This window comes from Microtus oregoni, unplaced genomic scaffold, assembly GCF_018167655.1.
Source record: "Microtus oregoni isolate MIOR12 unplaced genomic scaffold, Mior012 000000F_ref0000247, whole genome shotgun sequence".
NCBI lineage: Eukaryota > Metazoa > Chordata > Mammalia > Rodentia > Cricetidae > Microtus > Microtus oregoni.
Window position 1 is genome coordinate 12,488 of NW_024543059.1, and position 21,287 is coordinate 33,774.

The 21,287-nt window shown below is 42.4% G+C and overlaps 1 protein-coding gene across 2 annotated transcripts in view; it reads right to left on the bottom strand.

Moving 5' to 3' along the window:
* Window positions 1–1,832: 1,832 nt before the first annotated feature.
* LOC121447396 (pseudouridylate synthase 7 homolog) overlaps window positions 1,833–21,287 on the bottom strand; it is a 46,205-nt gene continuing 26,750 nt past the window's right edge. For both annotated transcript variants that reach the window (XM_041650615.1, XM_041650606.1), the window contains 9 exons: window positions 18,246–18,374; window positions 16,861–16,986; window positions 12,589–12,650; window positions 11,737–11,897; window positions 10,650–10,776; window positions 9,632–9,733; window positions 4,837–4,966; window positions 3,464–3,555; window positions 1,833–3,085 (listed from right to left, as the gene is read on the bottom strand). In XM_041650615.1, coding sequence (XP_041506549.1) covers window positions 2,949–3,085; window positions 3,464–3,555; window positions 4,837–4,966; window positions 9,632–9,733; window positions 10,650–10,776; window positions 11,737–11,897; window positions 12,589–12,650; window positions 16,861–16,986; window positions 18,246–18,374 — 1,066 coding nt within the window. In that variant the 3' untranslated portion in view covers window positions 1,833–2,948. The remainder of the gene's footprint in view (window positions 3,086–3,463; window positions 3,556–4,836; window positions 4,967–9,631; window positions 9,734–10,649; window positions 10,777–11,736; window positions 11,898–12,588; window positions 12,651–16,860; window positions 16,987–18,245; window positions 18,375–21,287) is intronic.

A 21,287-nucleotide genomic window follows, 5' to 3' on the forward strand; every position in this document is an offset into this window, starting at 1 on the left:
AGGCCAAAGCAGCTTTTATCACTTGTTTATTTATGTATTTGTTTTTTCAAGACAGGGTTTCTCTGTGTAGCCTTGGCTGTTCTGGAACTCACTCTGTAGACCAGGCTGACCTTGAATTTAGAAATCCTACCTTTAAGCCTTTACCTCTGGGATTAAAGGCCTGAGCCACCACCATCAGACAGCAGCTTTACTATTTAACCAATGAGAGCAACATACAGTCAGAGCTTATGGAAGGATCACCCTACAGTTAATAACGGCTACCTAGTACTATAGTTGTCTGTAATATGAAAACTAAAAATAAAACATTTCATAGGAGCCAGGCATGTAGCTCAGGTACGTAGCTCATGCCTGTACTCTTGGGCTTGGGAAATCCAGCTAGGACTGTGGAGTTTAAGGCTAGATTTGGCTACATAGTGAGTTCCAAGGTAGCCTTGGCTAGAATTTGTTCGTTTGAAAATCAAACCAAATCTCTAAGGCTGACCAAATAAAAACTGTCAAAAGAAATTTCTTTTCTTTGTGAGCAAGTCTCACTGTGTAGCCCTGGCTGGTCTCTAGCTCACTGAGTTCCGCTTGCCTCTGCCTAGCATGCTGGGATTAAAGCACGAGCCACCAAGCCCTGCCTCTTTAAAACTCACTTATGCATCTCTCAAGTGTACACCTGGCCTCACACTCACGGCAATCCGGCCTCAGCCTCCCTACTGCTGACCACGGGTCACCACACTAAGCTTCACCGTACTTTTGCGTTAGGAAACTTTCCAGTTTGTCCTTTTCCTACTGTTAACATCAAGGGAAGTGTTCTGACTTCCATGCCAAGGCGATGGCTTATCCAACATCATATTTCTATAGCTAAACATATATTCTCAAATCTCAAAATAGCGGGCTGGAGAGATAGCTCAGTGGTTAAGAGCATTGCCTGCTCTTCCAAAGGTCCTGAGTTCAATTCCCGGCAACCACATGGTGGCTCACAACCATCTGTAATGAGGTCTGGTGCCCTCTTCTGGCTTGTAGAATATTGTATACATGACAAATAAATAAATATTTTTTAAAAAAAAGTATCTTGTTATAAAAAAAAATCTCAAAATAGCTTGAAGAATCTGACTCATATCATTATTTTTTTCGTTAATATTTAAAATGATGCCCATACAGGGAGCCAATGAGATGGTTCAGTGGACAGAGGTGCTTGGTGCCAAGACCGATGACTGGGTTTGGTTCTGAGACTCCATGATGGAAGGAGATAACTGACTCCTGCAATTGTTCTCCGACATCCACATGTATGCTGTGAGACGTGTACGTGAACACACAAACAGGCATGCACACACATACAATAAAATGTAATTTTAAAAAGACAAAGAGACATAAACAAATTGGTGAAATTGGCTGACATGACCAGGAAAATTAACTCTGCACACAGGCCTTAAAGTATTTCCCAGATGAGGACTGTAAGCTGAGCTTTTTTGTTTAAATGTTAATTTACATGTAGCACTGCAAACACTTCCAACAGGAGACCAAGTCTTCTCATAAGTTATTGGTTCTGTTTCTCACTCCTCTGCCGTCTTAGCAGGAGCACAGGCCAATATGAAGAAAGGTTCTCAGGGGTGTTTCAGGGTCAGCTCTAGGTCACACGCCAGTCACTCTTCCCCAGTCATTTCTCTACACCCCAGAAAGCACACTGGGAGGGATGCCGTGAGCCCAGGCCATGCCATCCCCAGTGATTCTCACATTCCACAGCTCATCAAGACACTGCATGTCACCTCGGCCAAGGATCCTTCACTCACTGAGTGCCTTACTTTCCTTTAGTCTGGGACAAGATGTTTACATGCACTCAGTTTTAGAATATTTATTTGATTTATTTACATAATTAGAAGAAAGGAATTCTCAAAAAATATTTATTACATTTGTTTCTCGAAATAATAGAAAATGAAATAAGTAGAGTCATGTCATACAATTTTGCAAAGGCATATCCATTCCTTCGGAGAAAGGTTTTTTTGGTGGCGCCCAAGATGGAAATGCTGAAGCAGCTGGTGACAGGTTAGCATTGCTGACGGGAGCCCTTGTAAGTTTTCCATGTTTTCTTTTTGATCACTAATTACTTTAGAGTCCAGTGGAAAGAGTCCTGAAAGTAAAAGGCACCTAGAGGAAAATTATACCTTAACCAATAATATTTTTTTTTCTCTTTTGAGACAGGGTTTCTCTGTAGTTTTGGAGCCTGTCCTGGAACTAGCACTTGTAGACCAGGTTGGCCTTGAACTCACAGATATCCGTCTGCTTCTGCCTCCCAAGTGCAGGAATTAAAGGCTTGTGCCATCACTGCCTGGTTAAAAAAAACTACATCTCTCCATCAAGAAAAAACCTCCCTGGAAAAGCACTGATACTATCAACATGAGAGCCACTCAAGATAAGATGTAGAAACGCTTACCTGAATCTGACACACAGTCACACAGTGAAGACCATGTCATATTTATAGACCTGTGGGTGTTTTGTTACCATTGGACCAACATGAGTACAGTGGGTTAAGTATGGACTCCAATTTCTACTTGAGATCTGTTTGCTACAATTGCTCTTGAGATGAACCACTGTGTACTCCAATTAAGGACTTATAAAAATTCCTGGTGCTGTACTTCAGGTGCACAGCAAAACCTAAAGCTGCTACTTTAAACCAAAGTCCCCCTTTTATTGTTACAAAATCATAATGCTGATAGTGTACTAGGATTTAAGTACCTAAAGTATATTCTGACCAATTTATATCTTCTGAGCTATAATTAGGATCCTCAGGGTTTGTGTGTGTACAAATATTGCAAATTATTTCTTTAAGCTGATAAAAGTTTTTAAAAAATACAAATAATCCTTTACTATAAAAGTTTTAAAAATCAAATATGGGTGAAGAATTAAAAAAGAAAAGAACAGGTCATCGAGCAGGCATTTGTCTGTGTCTCTCTCTGAACAGCTACTCATCGGAGCCAGTGTGTATTCAGCTGGGTCTGCTTCTTGATGCTGGTGTCCATTTTCAGCACTTCTCGGATGGCCATGGTGGCGTAAGTAGAAGGAGGAAGAGAGAAATCCATCTTCAGAGCCCGGTATTTGCCCTCTGCCAGGCAAGAAAGAAGTGCATGGTCAAAACTGTTGTGGCTGCAGGCTGACCAGAGATCCCAAGACTCCCCCCAAAGCTACACCCTTTCCTTAGGATTCTTCTCCCCAACGGTCCTCAGAGAATAACGGAAATGAGAGCACAGGAGGGTACGAACGAGTTGGGTGGATGCGGTAACTTTACTCAGGATAACAGGGCAGGCAGGGCTGGCAAGACGGCTCATCAAGTCAAAGTACCCGTCACTAAGCCTGATGACTTGAATATGATCCCTAGGACCCATATAGTGTTGTCCTCCAATCTATACATGTGTGCCATGTGTACAGACATACACAGACAGGAAGACAGACAGATAGACAGACACACATCTTGCTGATTTACCAGTAGCAAAAACTGGTGGTGGTTTTCCTTCTAGGTTGTCCACATCCGTGTTGAAAAGTGGAATTTTAGGATCATCATATGCAATGACTTCCCTTCAAAATAATAAAGATGAGCATGAATGTGAGCACTCACAAACGCCACAAAGCTCTCTATCCCCCTTTGTAGAGCCAGAAAAACATACAGGTTGACTAGTAGGTGTCCCCCGGAACAGAACAGGCCAGATTCTATGCATGACTGCCTTTCTATTACTTCATAACAGATGACAAATGCTATCGGGTGATGGAATGACTTGGAAGGTTTCCCTAGCATGGTGGCTTTACTTCGTACAGGTGAACTGGAAGTAACCATGACATTAACATATCCTCCACAGTGAGCACCACTGACATCACCTTTATTTTTTTTTTTTTGTTTTTTTTTTTTTTTTTTCTGTGGTTTTGGAGCCTGTCCTGGAACTAGCTCTTGTAGACCAGGCTGGTCTCGAACTCACAGAGATCCGCCTGCCTCTGCCTCCCGAGTGCTGGGATTAAAGGCGTGCGCCACCACCGCCCGGCCTTTATTTTTATTTTTTAATTCTCCACCCCACCCCCACCATCACCTTCTTATGAGAGGAACTGCTTTCCAGAGTGTGGAAGGTAAAATCCAACTTTGCCAACTCCGTGCCCATTGTCAGGAAAGAAAAGAGAAAGAAAGAGAGAGAGAAGAAGAAGAAGAAGAAGAAGAAGAAGAAGAAGAAGAAGAGAGGAAGAATAAGGAGGAGGAGGAGAAGGAGAGGAGCAAGAGGAAAAAGAGGAGGAGGAAAAAAAATTTCCTGGCAATGGGCAACTAGTTCAGGATTTCATTTTAAAGCTTCATAGAAAAGCTTCAGCAAATAGTAAAAATATCAACAGTATCTTTAATATATATATATATATATATATATAATTCTAATTTTATTTTGTATGTATGAGTATTTTGCCTGAAAGTGTATCTGTGCACTATGTGTGAATGCCAGAAGAGGGTGTGGATCCCATGGAACTGGAGTTGCAGACAGAACTGCCGTGTTGATGCTGGGAATTGAACCCTGGTCCTCCAGAGGAACAGTCAGTGTTCTTAACTGTTTAACCACCTTTCTAACTCCAGGAACAAATGGAAGTTTTACAGATAAAGGTAAGAAAGATCATTTTCTGTATATCAGTAAGTCAGGGTTACCAACAAAATGTAAAAGAAGAAACTTTTACTATATGACTTCGGTCAACACTAATTTCTTGGTCACTTGAAAAATACCAACTGGTGGCAGTAGTAACAGCACTAATCAGGACAGTCAACAGCTACGGAGCACATACACACAAAGCAAAAACCCGTCGTTCTATAAAATGTCCCAGTTCTGTACTCACCAGCTGACATTCTGAGGCCGAATAATGATCTTTCGATAGGCACCTGATAAAGAGTAATCTCGAATTGTGTGTCTCATGTTGTCAATATCAAGATTGTCAGCAGTGAGCATTTCCCTGTAGGCTTCACTAACTGGTACAAAACACAAACAGTTAACTGGAATGCAGTCTGTCAGCAGGTTAGCTTGAACTATAGTAGAACTGGCATAATATGTGGTAAGTCCCGTCAGACTGTCCTAATAAAGTTAGTTAACTCTAGTTTGTAACCCATAGGGAATAAAACTTAGTCTAGAAGATGCCTCCAGCTTTAGTGTAGTCATCCATGACTTTATTTCTGTAATCAGCTATAGGGCTTGTGGTATAAAGTTCCCAAACTAACTCCCAAAGGTCACTCTACATGGAGTTTCTAAACACAATTTATACAGTGACTCTAAATGTTCAAAAACATAAGACCCTAGAAGCCATCTAGGCCATGACTCTCTAATGTTCTCCCACGTGACATCGTAGGAGACTTGTGTGGGGACTATTACACAAGCCACAACATGAGAAAGTTCCTCCTATTGCAAACTGGTTCTGTTTTCTTATGGGCTCTATTGACTTCTTGGAAACATGGTAGATTAGCTGGCCTCTACATACATCCATAAGCACTGGAGCCATAGGTTGTTGTTTCATTTGACTTTGGTCCTTTCAACTGTCTCTCCTCTAACGTTTTCGGTTATCTGCCCCAGGTTACAGGACTCAACAGTAACTCCAGATACTTTATTTTTGTTGTTGTTGCTTTTCTATTTATTTGAGAGAGTGTTTCCCTGTGCAGTTGTAGCTGTCCTGGAATGAGCTCTGTAGGCCAGCCTGACCTCAAACTTAGAAAATCACCTGCCCTTGCCTCCTGAGTGTTGGGACTAAAGCCATGGGCCACCACACCCAACTCAGATACTTTTTAATTCATTTTTTTCATTTTATTAATTGTGTGTGTGTGTGTGTGTGTGTGTGTGTGTGTATGAGAGTGAGCACAAGCACGCTGTGTGTGGGCGCGTGTGTGGAAGACAGGGCACACATATGGAGGTTAGAGGACAACACTTGTGTTGGTCCTTTCCTTGACTTCACATGTGTTCTAGCAATACAATGTCACACGGCAAGTGCCTTTACCCATCTTGCTGGCCCTTAACATTTTTCTTTCTTGGAGACAAGGCCTCACTATGTACCCATGGTTGGCCTCAAAGTCATAGTGATTACCCTGCCTCTACCTCCTGAGTCACCACGCACAGGATTCATGGCCTTTAATTTTTTTATAAGCTACCATCAAGCTAATTTTCTTTTCATGATTAAACAAAATCAGTTTTATTTATGGAAATGTATGTATGTTTGTGTGTAAATATATGTATATGTGCATGTGGGTATCTAGGGAGGTCAAAAGGTGGTCCTGGAAACCCTTGGGGCTTAAGTTTCAGGCTCATGTGTGCCACCTGGGTGCTGGGAACTGAATTCAGGTTGTCTGAAAGAGTAACAACCTTTCTTGACCACAGGACCATCTCTCTAGAATGTTGCTATGTAGCTCAGGAGCCTTTTCCCGATTACTAACATTAACTTCATCTTACATTATTACAAATATAAGACGACTTAGGAACACAGTCACCTCATTTCTTTATTCAAACTAGCCATTACAAATGCTTGAAATACAGGGACAAGGAAAGAAGACAGTCTCACCACACTCCTGAGAACTTACAGTACTAGACGTGCCCATGTTATCAAAGGTCCAAATGCTTAACTCTTCCTAGTGTCCCTTCTATCTCGTCCATGGCACTGTCAAATGTTCTGCTAAATTTATTTTTACTGGAACCAGCCAAGTTCCAGATTCTGAGAGGAATAAGAGAGAGGGGGGAACATTCTTGGCCTTTTTTTGTGATGGCTATCAGCTTGACGTGGTGTACAAATCAGTTCTCCTTAACTTGATACAAACTAGGGTCACCTGGGAGAAGGGAAGCTCAACTAACTAAGGAACTGCTTCTTCAGACTGGCCTGTGGCGTCTCTGTGGCACATATTCCTGATTTCTGGTTGCTGTAGGAGGGTCTAGCCCAGGGCGCGCGGTGCTCTCCTTGGACAGGGTGTCCTGGATTGTCCTAAGGAGGCAGCAAGCCAGTAAGCAGCTCTCCTCCAGTTCCTTTATCTCCTCCTGCTTCAGTTCCTGCCCTGACTTTTCTCAGCGATTGAGTGTGATTGGGCTGTGTGAACCAAAGATATCTTTTCCTCCCTAGGTTGCTTCTGATCAGGGTGCTTTATCACAGGAACAGAAACTAGGACACTCGGGCAGCAAACCAGTAAACATTAGTTATTCTCACGTTTCTGCTGAGCCTGTCCCACTGCTACTGATGGGGAAACCCAGGGGATCTGCTCTTGATCAGACCAACTAAGGGGTCCACCACAGCCGTGTCAGTGACGGTGGTTCTGGAAGAGACTGGTGAGTGAGCCAGTGTGGAAGATTCACTCTTAATGTGGACATGCCCTGAACAGACCAAAAGGCAAAGACCTGGAACACTACCTTTCTCCTGCTCCTGGACTTTATGAGCCTAGGTTCTTGTACTACTAGCCCAGACTGATAGTTAGAACAATGCCTTCTCTGGCTCTCTAGGTTCTTGTACCGCTAGCCTAGACTGACAGTTAGGACAATGCCTTCTCTGGCTCTCTAGGTTCTTGTACTACTAGCCCCAGACGGACAGTCAGGACAATGCCTTCTCTGTCTCTCTAGCAGGCAGATGCCTGGGACTTTCCAGAAGCTATCATCAAGTGAGCCAGGGCCTCATAAATCCCTTTCTTAGCTCTATGCTATCTGTTCCAGAAGGATCCTGACTAAAACAAGGGTTCCCATGTTTCTTTTTCTTAAAAGCACGAGGACAATTTTTTCAGAGTTTAAAAGAAAAATTCTAAAGAAGGCAAGCTGTAGATCTCAGTAGCTGTCCAGGAGGGAAATGGAGAAGAATACAGTAAGCATGCCATGAGTCAGGCATGGAGGTCAGCCACACGGCAAAAACAAGTGAGGTGGGGTGCTCAGAGAAAGTGCAAAGAAATCCAAACTACCAAAAAAGTACACTTGTGGTCTGGCCTGCATTTAAAAAAAAGGGGGGGGGAGTTACACCTCAGAAAGAGGCAGAACCAACAGACCCTCATGGCAGCTATGTGGCAACCGATAGCTTTAGCATCTTTCTTTCTTCTTCTTCACCTTTGACACGGATCATTTTTTATTGGTGAGAATGTTAATATCTACCATTATAGGAATTTTTCCATTATTTTTAATTAATTAAATTTACATACCCACCACAGTTTCCCTTCTTTCCTCTCCTGTTCCCTCCCCTTTCCTTCCCTACCTATTCCTGCTCCGTCTCCATTCAGAAGGGGTAAGACCTCTCAGGGGATCTGAGGCAGGACCGATCTCCTTCCCCTTGCATCATGGCTGAACAAGGCATCCCACCATAGGGAATAGGTTCCAAAGAGCCAGTTCATGCCTCAGAGACAGGTACTGGTCCCATTGCTAGTGACCCCACAGAAGACCAAGCTTCACAACTGTCACCCACACGCAGAGGGCCTAGGCTGGTCCCATGCCGGCTCCCTAGCCGTTCATCCAGAGACTGTGAGCTCCCAAAAGCTCAGATCAGCTGTCTCTGTGGGTTTCTCCATCACATCTGGACCCCTTGCTCATATAATCCCTCCTCCCTCTCGTCAACTGGACTCCTAGAGCTTGGTCCAGGGCTTGGCTGTGGATCTGTGCATCTGATTCCCTCAGTTACTGGATGAAGGCTCTATGATAACAATTAGGGTAGACATAAATCAATTCAGGCACCCTTTCCACTACTGCTAGAAGTCTTAGCTGGGGCATCCTTGTGGATTTCTGCGAGTTTTCCTGGCATGAGTTTTTTCCTTAACCCCGTAATGGTCCGCTAACAGCTTTAGCATCTTGAGCCCTCTCCTTGGTTGCTGCCAAGAGAAACAGACTATGCTCTTCCCTGCCCACCTTCCTTATTCTCTCTTATACCAGTCCACACTCCCTTCTCTTCAATGAAGTCCTCCCCTTTACCACCAATGACATCCACAAATCTAACAAAAATAGCCGGGCGGTGGTGGTGCACGCCTTTAATCCTAGCACTCGGGAGGCAGAGGCAGGCGGATCTCTGTGAGTTCGAGACCAGCCTGGTCTACAGAGCTAGTTCCAGGACAGGCTCCAAAGCCACAGAGAAACCCTGTCTCGAAAAACCAAAAAAAAAAAAAAAAAAATCTAACAAAAATAATGACAAAAAGTCTGGAGAATAGGAAGTAATGGCAGAGGATTCTAACTTTCATTTCCTTTTCTCAGATTGGCATCCAACTTATAGGCTGAAGCAGTCCTCCAGCCTCAGCACTTGGGATCACAGGGGTAGCTTTTAATTTATTCTCCTGAATACATTCCTTTCCAGGACCATAAAATTATATATATTATACATATATATATGTGTGTGTAATGTGTATATTATGTGTATATACATAGTATATATATAACTAAAGAAATTTACACACACATACACACACACTTTTATATAGAGCTTTCTATATAAGAGCCCTTGGTGGTCTGGAACTAGCTTTGTAGGCCAGGCTACCCTTGAACTCACAGAGATCTACCAGCCTCTGCTGGGATTAGCCATTACATGTGCTATAAAGAAAGTTTTAAGACTATAATTCAAATATTGATTTTTCCCTTGCTTTACTCTTGGTTACTGATAACTTAATCACATAACACTTGTTTTAAATATTTGGCTCAAACATGGAACTTACTTTTATGTTTGGGGTAGATAACATCAAAACCAGGCAGGGGCATCACCACATCATGGATGGAGTAGTTATTAACATCATCTTCCTCAATATAGGTGGCTGTGGCTGCAAATCCACAAGCAAATAGCAGGTTAAGAAAAAGCATTTTCATGAACTCACGATCCTAAAATTATATATATCTCAGTGAGCTGAAAGCACAAGGTGTCCAGGTGCAGAGGCCCAGGAAGCTTAGAATCCCTCCTTTTTTAATCAGCTGGAATCCTGAGCAAGGCGCTAAATCTTGTAAAAATCAGAATACTTCCCAGTAGCGCTACAACAGAGCAACACAGGGAAAGCGACTAGTGTTAAGACCAAAACACAGTTAATGTTTGATAGCGGACAGGATATTAGCATTTCCTTTAAAAATTATTTTATAATCTTGTGTGTAAGGATGTCTTGCCTGCATGTATGTTTGTGCATCATGTGTGGTAAGTGTCCCCGGTGGCCAGGAGAGGGCACTGTATCCCTGAAATGCAGTTACAGACAGCTGTGAGCTACCATGTGTGCTGGGAATCAACCTGGCTCCTCTGGAAGAACAGTCTGTGCTCTTTACAGCCGACTCAACGCTCTAGACCCATATCAACATTTATGTTAATGTTTCAGATCATTCTGTTACATACTTAGTAAAGAAACTGCCCGATGACATGATGAGATGCTGTGACACATCCACAAATATATAAATATATATTAAACATACAAATATACGTATTTTGAAGACCCAGATTCATGCTTGTAAAGGGCTTTGGGCAATCGTAGCCCAAAGGTTATTCTGTTATACTGCCCAGACTTAGCTGTGTATTCAAAACACATACGTATTTTTTCACTGGTGATTAAAAACTATCTGCCTGACCTCATGTGACCTTCCAACTCCCACTTACTACACATTTCTTTCTTACCTAGTAGCCACGATGGATTTCAAAAACACTGCTATAAAGTATCTGAGTCCTAATCTGTCTGAATAACAAGAGTATATATGCCATACCTCCTTTGAGAACAAGGTCCCCTGGGACAGGTTTCAGCCCATAGTCCTCTATCCGTTTGCTCACCATGTTATTCCACACATAGCTCTGATAACTATGGATATACATTAAGCGATTGTTTCTTGGTATCTGCAGAGAAGGGAGAAATAGGCAAAACCAGAACAATCTTGAGCATTTAAAGTGTTGTTTCCCCAAATATTTTACTCATTTAATGGTAACCCCAACACAGGAACCTCAGACTGGGTCTGACTGTGGGGCTGGAAATACAGCCCAGTGAGGAAGCACTTCAGAGTGTCGTCCTGTGTTACACACAGATATGAACTATGCTTACCAATGTGGCACCTCGACTGAAAACATGCTAACAGGAAACCACTTAGCTACTTCCTGTTGAACTCCCTTCCTGAGGCAATCTAAAGCTCCTTTGCAGATGGTTATAATGGGGTCATATCGATGGCTCAGTAGGTAAAGGCACTTGCCTTGAACTGACCACCTGAATTTGATCTCTGGGGACAGACGTGCTATAAAGAGAGAATGAACTCTTGAAGGTTGTCCTGGCCTGTGTGCTCAAGTCCATGACCATGCTCTGCATAGGCACAGACACAAATTAAAGTTCTAAAAGACATGACTGTAGGAACCCCCCCCCCCCCCGCCCCTTTCAGTTTTTCATGACAGCGACAGGGTTTCTTTGTAGCTTGGAAGTTTGTTTGTCTTGGAACTTGCTCTGTAGATCAGGCTGCCCTCAGATTCACAGAGATCTACCTGCCTCTGCCTCCCAAATTCTGGGATTAAAGGCGTCTGCAACCATCGCCCGACTGAGTTCTAAAACTTTCAAATCCCATTCAATTACATTAAATTCAATTAGCAATTATACTTTCCATAGACACTTTCTTGTGCCAATGATAATAAACACGACCAACATCCCCACCTCTACCAGCTCATCACCTTTCAGGGTCAGAATGAGGTACACTCAAATAAATTTCTTTGAAGACCACTAAAGGATTCTTGATGCCCTTTCAAGTTTTTTAAAGATTATGTTTAAAAAGCATTAACCGCCTCGAGTCATTGCCTGACTTCACAAATTGCACTCACTATGCCAAATGCAGAGACTATATTCTTCATTCCATATTTTGAAAGTCCTCGAAGCAGCTGCCCTTCCACACACCTTTTGACAGGTAGCTTTTTGAGGGCAGAGGCTGGATCTTTGGTCTTGGCCCATTCTTCTCTGCATTTCACCAAGTACCCCTTTTCAGCTATGGGAGAAGAGAAGCTACGATCAAACTTGGCCAACAGAAGTGTACATCACTTCACATGCCTCATATGGAGCACAGAACTGGGGAAATGCATGTGCATTGAAGCTCACAGCTGCCCAAAAGCAAGACCATGGGCCCCATACATGAACAGCAAGAGTTCATATCACCTCAGCTAAGGAGGTTTTCCCTTCTCTTTGCCCCTGTACTGCTTGCTTTAAAATTAAAAACAGATTTTTTTTTAGCTTGAAAATAAATAGTTACCTAAAATGAGTATTAATATTTTGACATTTTATAAAGTATCAGTGAAATCCCTTTTTGGAATTCCAGTATAGTTTTAGAGATATTTCCTGGAAAAATTTTAGTCATTATACTATGCTTTAACAAAATAGCCATATATATATACACATTATCTATAAACTCAGAGAATTTGTAGTGACTGAAGAGAAATGAACATACATTTAAACATGCATTAATAAATCAGATAAATAAAGAGCTAGAACCAGGAGATAGTTTTTAAAATTTCAAAATCATGTGTAAAATTGTGAAAATGAAATGGCATTTAAAAATTAGAAAAAAAAACCCACTAAGAACTTTAAAATAACAACCTTCAGTTACTTTTACTTAAAGTAATTCCATGAGTATCTAGCTATACATTCTATGCACTTTATTTCAACACAAATCTTTTTCTCACCTCCAGAACGGGGTTTCAGTATTAAATCCATGACTTCTGTCCAGGCATTCTGTAGAATAGCTCTAGAATTAAACAGGATTTACTGGCTTATCTTTGCATAAGATAAGCTTTAAATGCTCAATTGTTAAGACGGTAACAAGAAACACTTATTAGCTCATTCAATTTAAAAGCATGTAGGAAAATGATGACACAGACTTTAGTGACCATCGTCTACCATAAAAGGCTTCTCTGGGGCTGGAAGGAGGGCTCACTTATCAAGAGTGCTTACTGCTCCTGCAGAGGGCTTGAGTTTGGTTCCCAGCACCCACATCCAGCAGCTCACAGCTGCCTGGACTCCAGTGGGTCTGCTGCCCTCCCTATATTCAGCACACACAAACCCACACAGGACAAACTCTGCAGAAGACCTGGATTCAGTATCTGAATGCCCAGTCATACACGGGACAACTATTTCAGCTCCTCCAAAGAGCAGGGAGCACCAAAAGAGGAGTGGGAAGAATGTAAAAGTAGGAGGCAGGGCTGAGGAGAGAGCTGACGTCTGAGCATGAAATGACCGTCGCACTCCTGAACACACAGCAGCTGTGACTGCTCACACATGGTCACAGAACGGAGTGGGGTCGTGCACATTCAGTGAGGAGTGGCCCATGCTTCTGTAAACAACTCTAATGAAGCTCAATGGGACACAGCTAGGATACACGTAGGTAAATGTGGAGAAAGCTGGGAAGGAGCAGGTGATTAGAGGAGGGAGGGAGGGAGGAAGAGGGCGTGTGTGGGGAGAATATGAATGAATAGGTACGAAAATAATGAAACCAACTGGAGTATGTAATTAATACATGCCAAGAAAAAACATTTAAAAAAGTTCCAGTTGTCCTTTTGCTATGGGGTAGAAGAGATTTTCATTTATTATCTTGATATATTCTGGATTCATCTTCTGTTTGACTGTATGCTGAGACTTGGCATTTCCCCTTAGGAAATCCTATGGTGATACTGTAAGTTCTATGAAGGCAGAAAACAGTCTGATGCTGTGAAAATAAATTGTTTGGAACTAAGTTGGGCACATTACACAACTTCTGTTTCTGGATAAATCTAACAGCATTTTACTAATCAATTATTTGTACTAATTTTCGCTGGGATACAAAACTATAGGGTCATATGGCTGGGCTTCTGCTTTACCTAAAAATGCAAAGATTGATACAACCCTTCCTTAAATTATCTGTGCTACAACAATCAGCATCTGTAGTGTGCTTATCTGTATTTTCCTTTTCAGATTTTCCTTCCTCAGTGCTGGTGATCTATCTGGTCTAGGGCTTCGTGTGTGGTAGGCAAGCACTCTATTAGCTGAGCTGTGGGAACCCAAAAATGTGAGCCTGTTCCACCTTGTGTGAAGATCAGAGAATTTGAGCTTATTTTTGCTCTTTCAAAGTTTTTTTTCTTCTTTTGGTGGTTTTTTGAAACAGGGTTTCTTTGTAGCTTTGGAGCCTGTCCAAGCCTGTCCTGGAACTAGCTTTAGTAGACCAGGCTGTCCTCAAACACACAGAGATTCACTTGCCTCTGCCTCCCGAGTGCTGGGATGAAAGGCTGGCTGGGCTCAAAGTTGTTGATAACAGGTAGGCTACAAGACAAGCTATCCTGACCTAGGGTGTGGTTACTTGGTGTTTTGAACCTTAAGATGGTCCATAAAGACAGAGCTGGTCCACCCTGACCAAACATCAGAGAAGTCCAGAATATTCTGCTCCTTCTTTTGAAATAGGAGGTTTGACTTAGGGAGTGGCTGATTGCAGGATACTTGGTCTAGGTTGTGCTCACTGTCCCAAACATCAAATACTTTTCTCAGGAAATAATGGCTTGAAGTCTCAAGTATTGAAGCAAGTAACTGTACTGGTTGTCCTTTGTGTTCTGTTAGAGCAGTCTTTTGTATTGGGGTATAAAAGTGTATGGAAGATAAATGTGGGGGAAAATTTAGCATTCAGTATTTGCCGAATTGTCACTATCCTGTGTCTCTGTTTCTTCTGTACCTCTGGTCTTTCTATCTAACATTTCTAAACCTCACGCCCCTAACCTGGAACATATAAGTCACCCAAAAAGGTGGCATATGACTCTGAGCCACATTCTAGTCGTAAACTTTCCTCTTGCTGCTCTTGTTCTGAATTAGCAGATAGATCATTCTATGCTGCCCAGGCTGGTCTGGCCTTTCACAGTCCTAATCGGCTGCCCAGGTAGGTGTCCTGGACTCCACTGTGCCTGTCTGGCCTTAATTTAGAGAGATTTCTATTTATTAATGACTTAGCACATTTTAAGCCTAGAAACAGGTGCTGCATAAACACCATCTGTATTCCCAGCCTTCCATGGAGTTGGCATTATTTCTACTTCACAGGGGAGCAGTCTGAGGCTCAGAACCCAGTCCTCACTTTACAACACTGCCCGAGAGGGAAAGGAGCTGCTGCACAGCAGACCAATCTCTGGGCTCTTGTAAAATCATATAAGCAGATACAACTTGATACTGAAAAACTGGACAAGATGCTGAAACAGAATGAAGAACAAATGTTCTCAGAGAGCCTTCAGTTTGTAGCCCGTATCACTCTAAATCCTGTATGAATAGTTACTTTACGTAGCAGTCTCTGCTGGACAGCAGGATTCTCACAGTATGTTTGTGAAACCAAGTGGTATTTATTGATGAGATTTTTACTCTAATTTACTCTGGAGAGCATGCCTTAGGCTTGTGTTACCCGGCTTTTTACACTTGGCCTCTTACCTGCTGAATAGTAAAAAAGATCCCAGGTGTGGTGGCACACACCTTTATTCTTGGCACTCAGGAGGCAGAGGCAGGTTGATCTCTGAGTTTGAGGTCAGCCTGGTATACAGAGTTGTAAGGGTCTGTCCTGTCTGTTTAAGAGAAAAGCCAGGCCCACTCACCCCTCTACGCCCACCCCAGTCTGCTGAGGCAAGATCTTCTGCATCCAGGCTGAGTTCCTTCCTTTCTGTTTCTCTCCAAAAGAGGTAGCTGCTACTGTGGCTCCTCTCCTCCACCCAATTTCTCTCTCTCCCTCTCTCTCTCTCTCTCTCTCTCTCTCTCTCCATCTCTCCCCTCCCCCATTCTCCCTTCATAATCCACTAAATAAATATCCAACCTCACTCTGCATGGCATGTCTATCTGTCTGTCTCTCATCCTCTCGTGGGACTGGCTGCCCAGCTGAGGTCTCTCACCTGCCGCGTGGCTCCCTGCCTGGGATCTGTTGCCCCTAGGGGCACAGTGCCATTTTACTTTTACCATTACACAGAGTGAGTTCTAGGACAGACAGGATTACACAGAGAAACCCTGTTTCAAAAAACAAAACAAAAAACACCAAAAAGAAAAACAAACTAAAGTAAAAGAGACCCCTTGAAAGGGCGGTGAAGAGCGGTAGGAAAAACTTACTATTTAGGTTACATCTTCAACTGTGCACATGTATGTGCTATATATGTGCCTCTAGAAGCCAGACACCCTCCTCACTAGCTGATAGGCTAGTCTTGTTGGCTAGAGAGAGTAAGGGATCTGCTTGTCTCCACCTTCCCAACACTGGGGTTATAGATGTGTCCTACCACGCTCAGCTTTTAAGTAGCAGTGGGATCTGAACCTAGGACCTTATGCTTGTGTAGCAAGCAATTTATTGAGCTGTCTCTCCAGACCTCTTTTTCTTTTTTAGAAAACATACTGTTGCCAGGCGGTGGTGGCGCACGCCTTTAATCCCAGCACTCGGGAGGCAGAGGCAGGCGGATCTCTGTGAGTTTGAGACCAGCCTGGTCTACAAGAGCTAGTTCCAGGACAGGCTCCAAAACCACAGAGAAACCCTGTCTCGAAAAAAACCAAAAAATAAAAAAAAAAAATACTGTTGTATGCATTAACTGAAATAAAATAAATATTACAAAGAACTTATGGATCAGTAGTTCGTTTGTTCTAAACATGACAGAATCCTGAAATAATCAATACACCATTAACAAAAATTTTACTTCTCTGTTATGTGAGAATAAATAAAAATATCCTTTAGATAGAAATTACAAAATTAAATAGAAACTTTTTGACCAACGAAAACTTTTTGAGTCTTCTTTTAGATAAAAAAAGAACTCAAAAGTCAGAGGCAGTTCACTCTCTGTAAGCTCAAGTCCAGCCTAGTCTACACAGTGAGTTCTAGAACAGCCAGAGCTACATAGTGAGACAATGTCTCAAAAAACCAAGACAACAAAACTCCAAAAAAAAAAAAAAAAAAAAAAGCTAAAAGTTAGAAATCAATTACATACCTTCCAACTTGGTACGTAGGGACAGCTGTGGTCCCAAACCTTTGCATGCCATAGTAGTTAATGAAGCCGGTCTCCTTCAGAGATTGCATGGCTTGCTGTACTTGTTCTTCAGTTCCTGTTATATTCCTGCAAGGTCCCAAATTGACCAGAGGAAAAAATGGTCAGTAATCTCATTTTCTGATGCATACCATAACAGTGGCTTTTTTATCTCACCTCTGCAACCTTTTCTAACCTTCTGAGGACTTTGCTGGTTTATTATTTTAATCAAGTTTTTTTTTTTTTTTTTAAAGACAGGATCTCTCTGTCCTGGAACTTGTGTTGTAGATCAGACTGGCCTTGAACTCACTAAGACTCCCCTGCCTCTGTCCTTTCACCCTCAGTGCTGGGATAAATGACATGAACCACCAATGCCCATCTCATTTTAATCAGTTTTAAGTACAAATTATTAAAAGATGAATGAAGCACACGTGCAATGTGGTGCAGATTTAACTACGTAGTTACCAAAATTGGAGGGGCTGGAGAGATGGCTCAGAGGTTAAGAGCATTGCCTGCTCTTCCAAAGGTCCTGAGTTCAATTCCCAGCAACCACATACCACATGGTGGTTCACAACCATCTGTAATGGGGTCTGGTGCTCTCTGCTGGCCTGCAGGCGTACACACAGACAGAATATTGTATACATAATAAATAAATATTAAAAAAAGGGGGGGCTGGAGAGATGGCTCAGAGGTTAAGAGCACTGGCTGCTCTTCCAGAGGTCCTGAGTTCAATTCCCAGCAACCACATGGTGGCTCACAACCATCTGTACTGAGATCTGGTGCCGTCCTCTGGCGTGCGGGCATACATTGAGGCAGAATGTTATATACATAGTTACCAAAATTGTTCACTGCTCACAAATGAAATTTATTTTGCAAGTCCTTCTATATAGGCCCTGGCCAGCCTGCAAACCACAGAGACCAAACCAGATGGACCTTGAAAGAGTCGCGTGATCCCCTGCCTTTGCCTACTGAGATTACAGGCATTTACAACTATGCCTGCTCCCAAACTGAAACTTATACCAACAAATAATTCTCTGTTAAAGTAACCTAATCTTTCTATGAATATGCCCATTCTAGGCACCTCAAACGGATTAATTCACAGGCTCCTTATCTTTCAAAACTGGATCTGAAGAACAGTGTTTCTGATGGCTGTAAGAATCTCTGGAGGGAGGGACAAAGACCATTTATCAGGAGAAACACTATACAGTATTTGTTCCTCACTTCTACAGTCCTTGTTCTCCCAGCCAGCCCTCTCTCTGTACCAGCGATCCTGTAACCTATCAACACACACAGGAACAGACCACGGAGACCCAGCCAGCCAGGTCTGCACTCCTACCTGCGTACCTTACCTGAGAACAACAGTGAAGTGATTTCCTTGAAGCTCTCCCAATTTCAGAGGGGTTTTCTGATAGCTGAAATTCCCTAGCTTAAAGTTCATCAAGCATTTATTCAGATGGGCGAGTCTTTGTGCACTTATCCTTTACAGAAAAAAGGAGTAGAGAAAGGATCATGAGATCCTGCAGAAGGCAAGGGCACACGCAGAAGGCATTAGGTGCACTTTTCCTTCCCCCTTGGATTTGTCTTATGGGTACCAGTACTATAATGAAGAGACTTTAACACCAATGGGAACACAGAAGGAAGAGATGTAGAGGATTCTACTTTCTGTGGGCAGGAGGTAACAAAGGGAACGGTAGCAAACAGCAATCCCACAGAAAGGTAAAGAGTGGGTTCTAACATTTAAAAAAGGTTTAGTCATAATTGGTACAGTAAGAAAAAATATTGTAAACCTATAACCAAAAGACAACCTTGGAAAACACAAAAACACCGAGAAGAAGGAAAATCCATTGGTTCATCCCTTGAAAAAGCATTAGATTTTTGCATTTCCTTATCCTTTCAGAACATATTGAAGATGTATATACCTACAATCATACAAACCTGTATCCTCCTATCATTTTACAGAAGTGTTCCCATGCTGTTAAATTGTTTCATTAGAAAGTCTTTATCTTCCTCAACAGAAAATCTACACAGAACAGCAAATACCACACTGAAAAGTCTTTGTTCTTTCTTTATCTCTACAACTCTCCTGACTTGCAGCACTTTCTTTTAAATATTTTTAATTTTTCATTTTGTATTTATTTATTTTTATTTATTATTTTTCGAGACAGGGTTTCTCTGTAGCTTTGGAGCCTACCATGGAACTTGCTCTGTAGACCAGGCTGGTCTCAAACGCACAGAGATCCACCTTTCTCTGCCCCCTAAGTGCTGGGATTAAAGGCGTGCGTCACTATCGCCTGGCTTATTTAGTTTACTTTAATTATGTGTGCGTTTGTCTGTGTAAATAAGTGCAGGTACTCCTGGAGGCAAGAGTCACCGGATCCCCTGGAGTCAGAGTTCCAGGAGGTCATAAATCACCCAAAGCTCAGGTCCTCTGCAAGAACAGCACACACTCTTTACTGCTGAACAAATTCTCTTGCCTCCTGGCCTGGAAAAGTTTTGAAATAAGATTAAGACAGTTATAAACTGCCATGTGGGTGCTGGGAATTGAACCATGGTCCTTTGGAAGAGCAGCCAGTGCTCTTAACCACTGAACTTCCTCTCCAATCCAGTACGCGCTCATAAATAAAGCTTGCCTGAAGATCAGAATGAAAAGCAACTACATTGGTCAGCCATACATGCCAGGCAGTGGTGGCACACACCTTTAACCACAGCAGTTATGCTAGTCAGTCATACAGGCCAGGTGGTGGTGGTGCATGCCTCTAATCCCAGCCCAAGAGAGGAATATAAGATGGGAAGAGACAGGTCTTACTCTCAGTCTCATGAGGATTCATGGAGGCAGGATCACTTATTTTGATCAAAGGAAGCCACTTTGCTTTTCTGATCTTCAGCTTGAACTTCAATATCTGACTCTGGGTTTTTTATTATTCATGCTATACTTGCTGTTCTTACGGAGGACTAGGGTTTGATTCCTAGTACCCACTGGTGGTTTATGACCATCTGCTCTCTTATGACAGCCACAGGCACCAAGCCTGCATATGGTGCACATGTACGCAAAATATTCATACATAAAATAAGATGAATCTAAAAACAATAAAACAAAGCACACACACAGACACACAAAATATCCAAATCCTTTAAGGGCTATAAAGAGGCCATCTTTGGCTATATAGCCAGCCAGTCCTAGTTAGCCAAGGTTACATAGTGAGACCCTGCAGAGCTGGAGAGACAGTTCAGATTAAAAGCACCTGCAGCTTTTCCAGAGATCCCGAGTTCAATTCCCAGCACCATTTATAATGAGATCTGGTGTCCTCTTCTGGCCTGCAGGTATATTTGCAGAACATTCTTACATAAAATATAAATTAAATAAAAATATAGTGAGACTACCTAAAGATAACCAACCAACACATCAAACAAACAAAAAACAAAACAAAACAACAACAACAAAAAAACAACTTTTCAAAGTTCAAAGTATAATATAAAGTTCAATTTCCAGCAACCACATGGTGGCTCACAACCATCTATAAGACCTGGTGCCTACTTCTGGCTTGCAGGCATACATGCAGACAGAACACTGTACCATACAGCACATCACAGTGCCTAAGAATATGGTTTTAATTTTTCCTATGTCCTTGTTTCCTTTAAAAAGACAGTTACTTTGTCATGTAACAGAGGCAAGGGGTTGAGTTTGGCCTGAGTCTCCCAGTGGCTTCCAGTATATTCATGTTTTGTGTACATACAGTATATGTATGTGTGTGTCTATTTGTATATTTATGTCTATGAATATGGGACTGGAGGAGGTCTGGGTGTGGACCTCAGCAACTGAGTTCTACCCCAAAGTTTCAAGTCATCAAACTGTTCCATAGGCCTCTCAAGTTCTAACACACGGGGGAAAGTAATGGTGCCCTCTTGCTCTACACACACACACACACACACACACACACACACGCACCCCTGCATATACACAAAGTGAAGCTACGCAAATTAGAATTCATGTATATAGGGCAGAGACATGGCTCAGCATTTAAGAGTACCCACACTGTGCTGCTAACAAGGAGCTGCACCTCTAGCTCTAGGGGATCTGATGGCTTCTTCTGGCCTCTGAAGGTGCCCCACAAAGAGTGCACACACGATTAAAAATAAAACTTTCTCCTCATGCTAGAGAGATGGCTCAATGGTTAAGAACTGTTTGGCACTCTTAACCATTGCTGAGGGCCAGAGGACTCAAATTTGATCCTCAGCACCCTCATCATGGCTCACAACCACCCCTAACTTCCATTGCAAAAGATCTGACCACCTCTTCTGACTTCCGAGGGCACTCACTATATACAGTGCACACACACAAAAGCTGCAAAAACATTCATACACATAAAAATAAAACGCAGCTTAAAAAATCA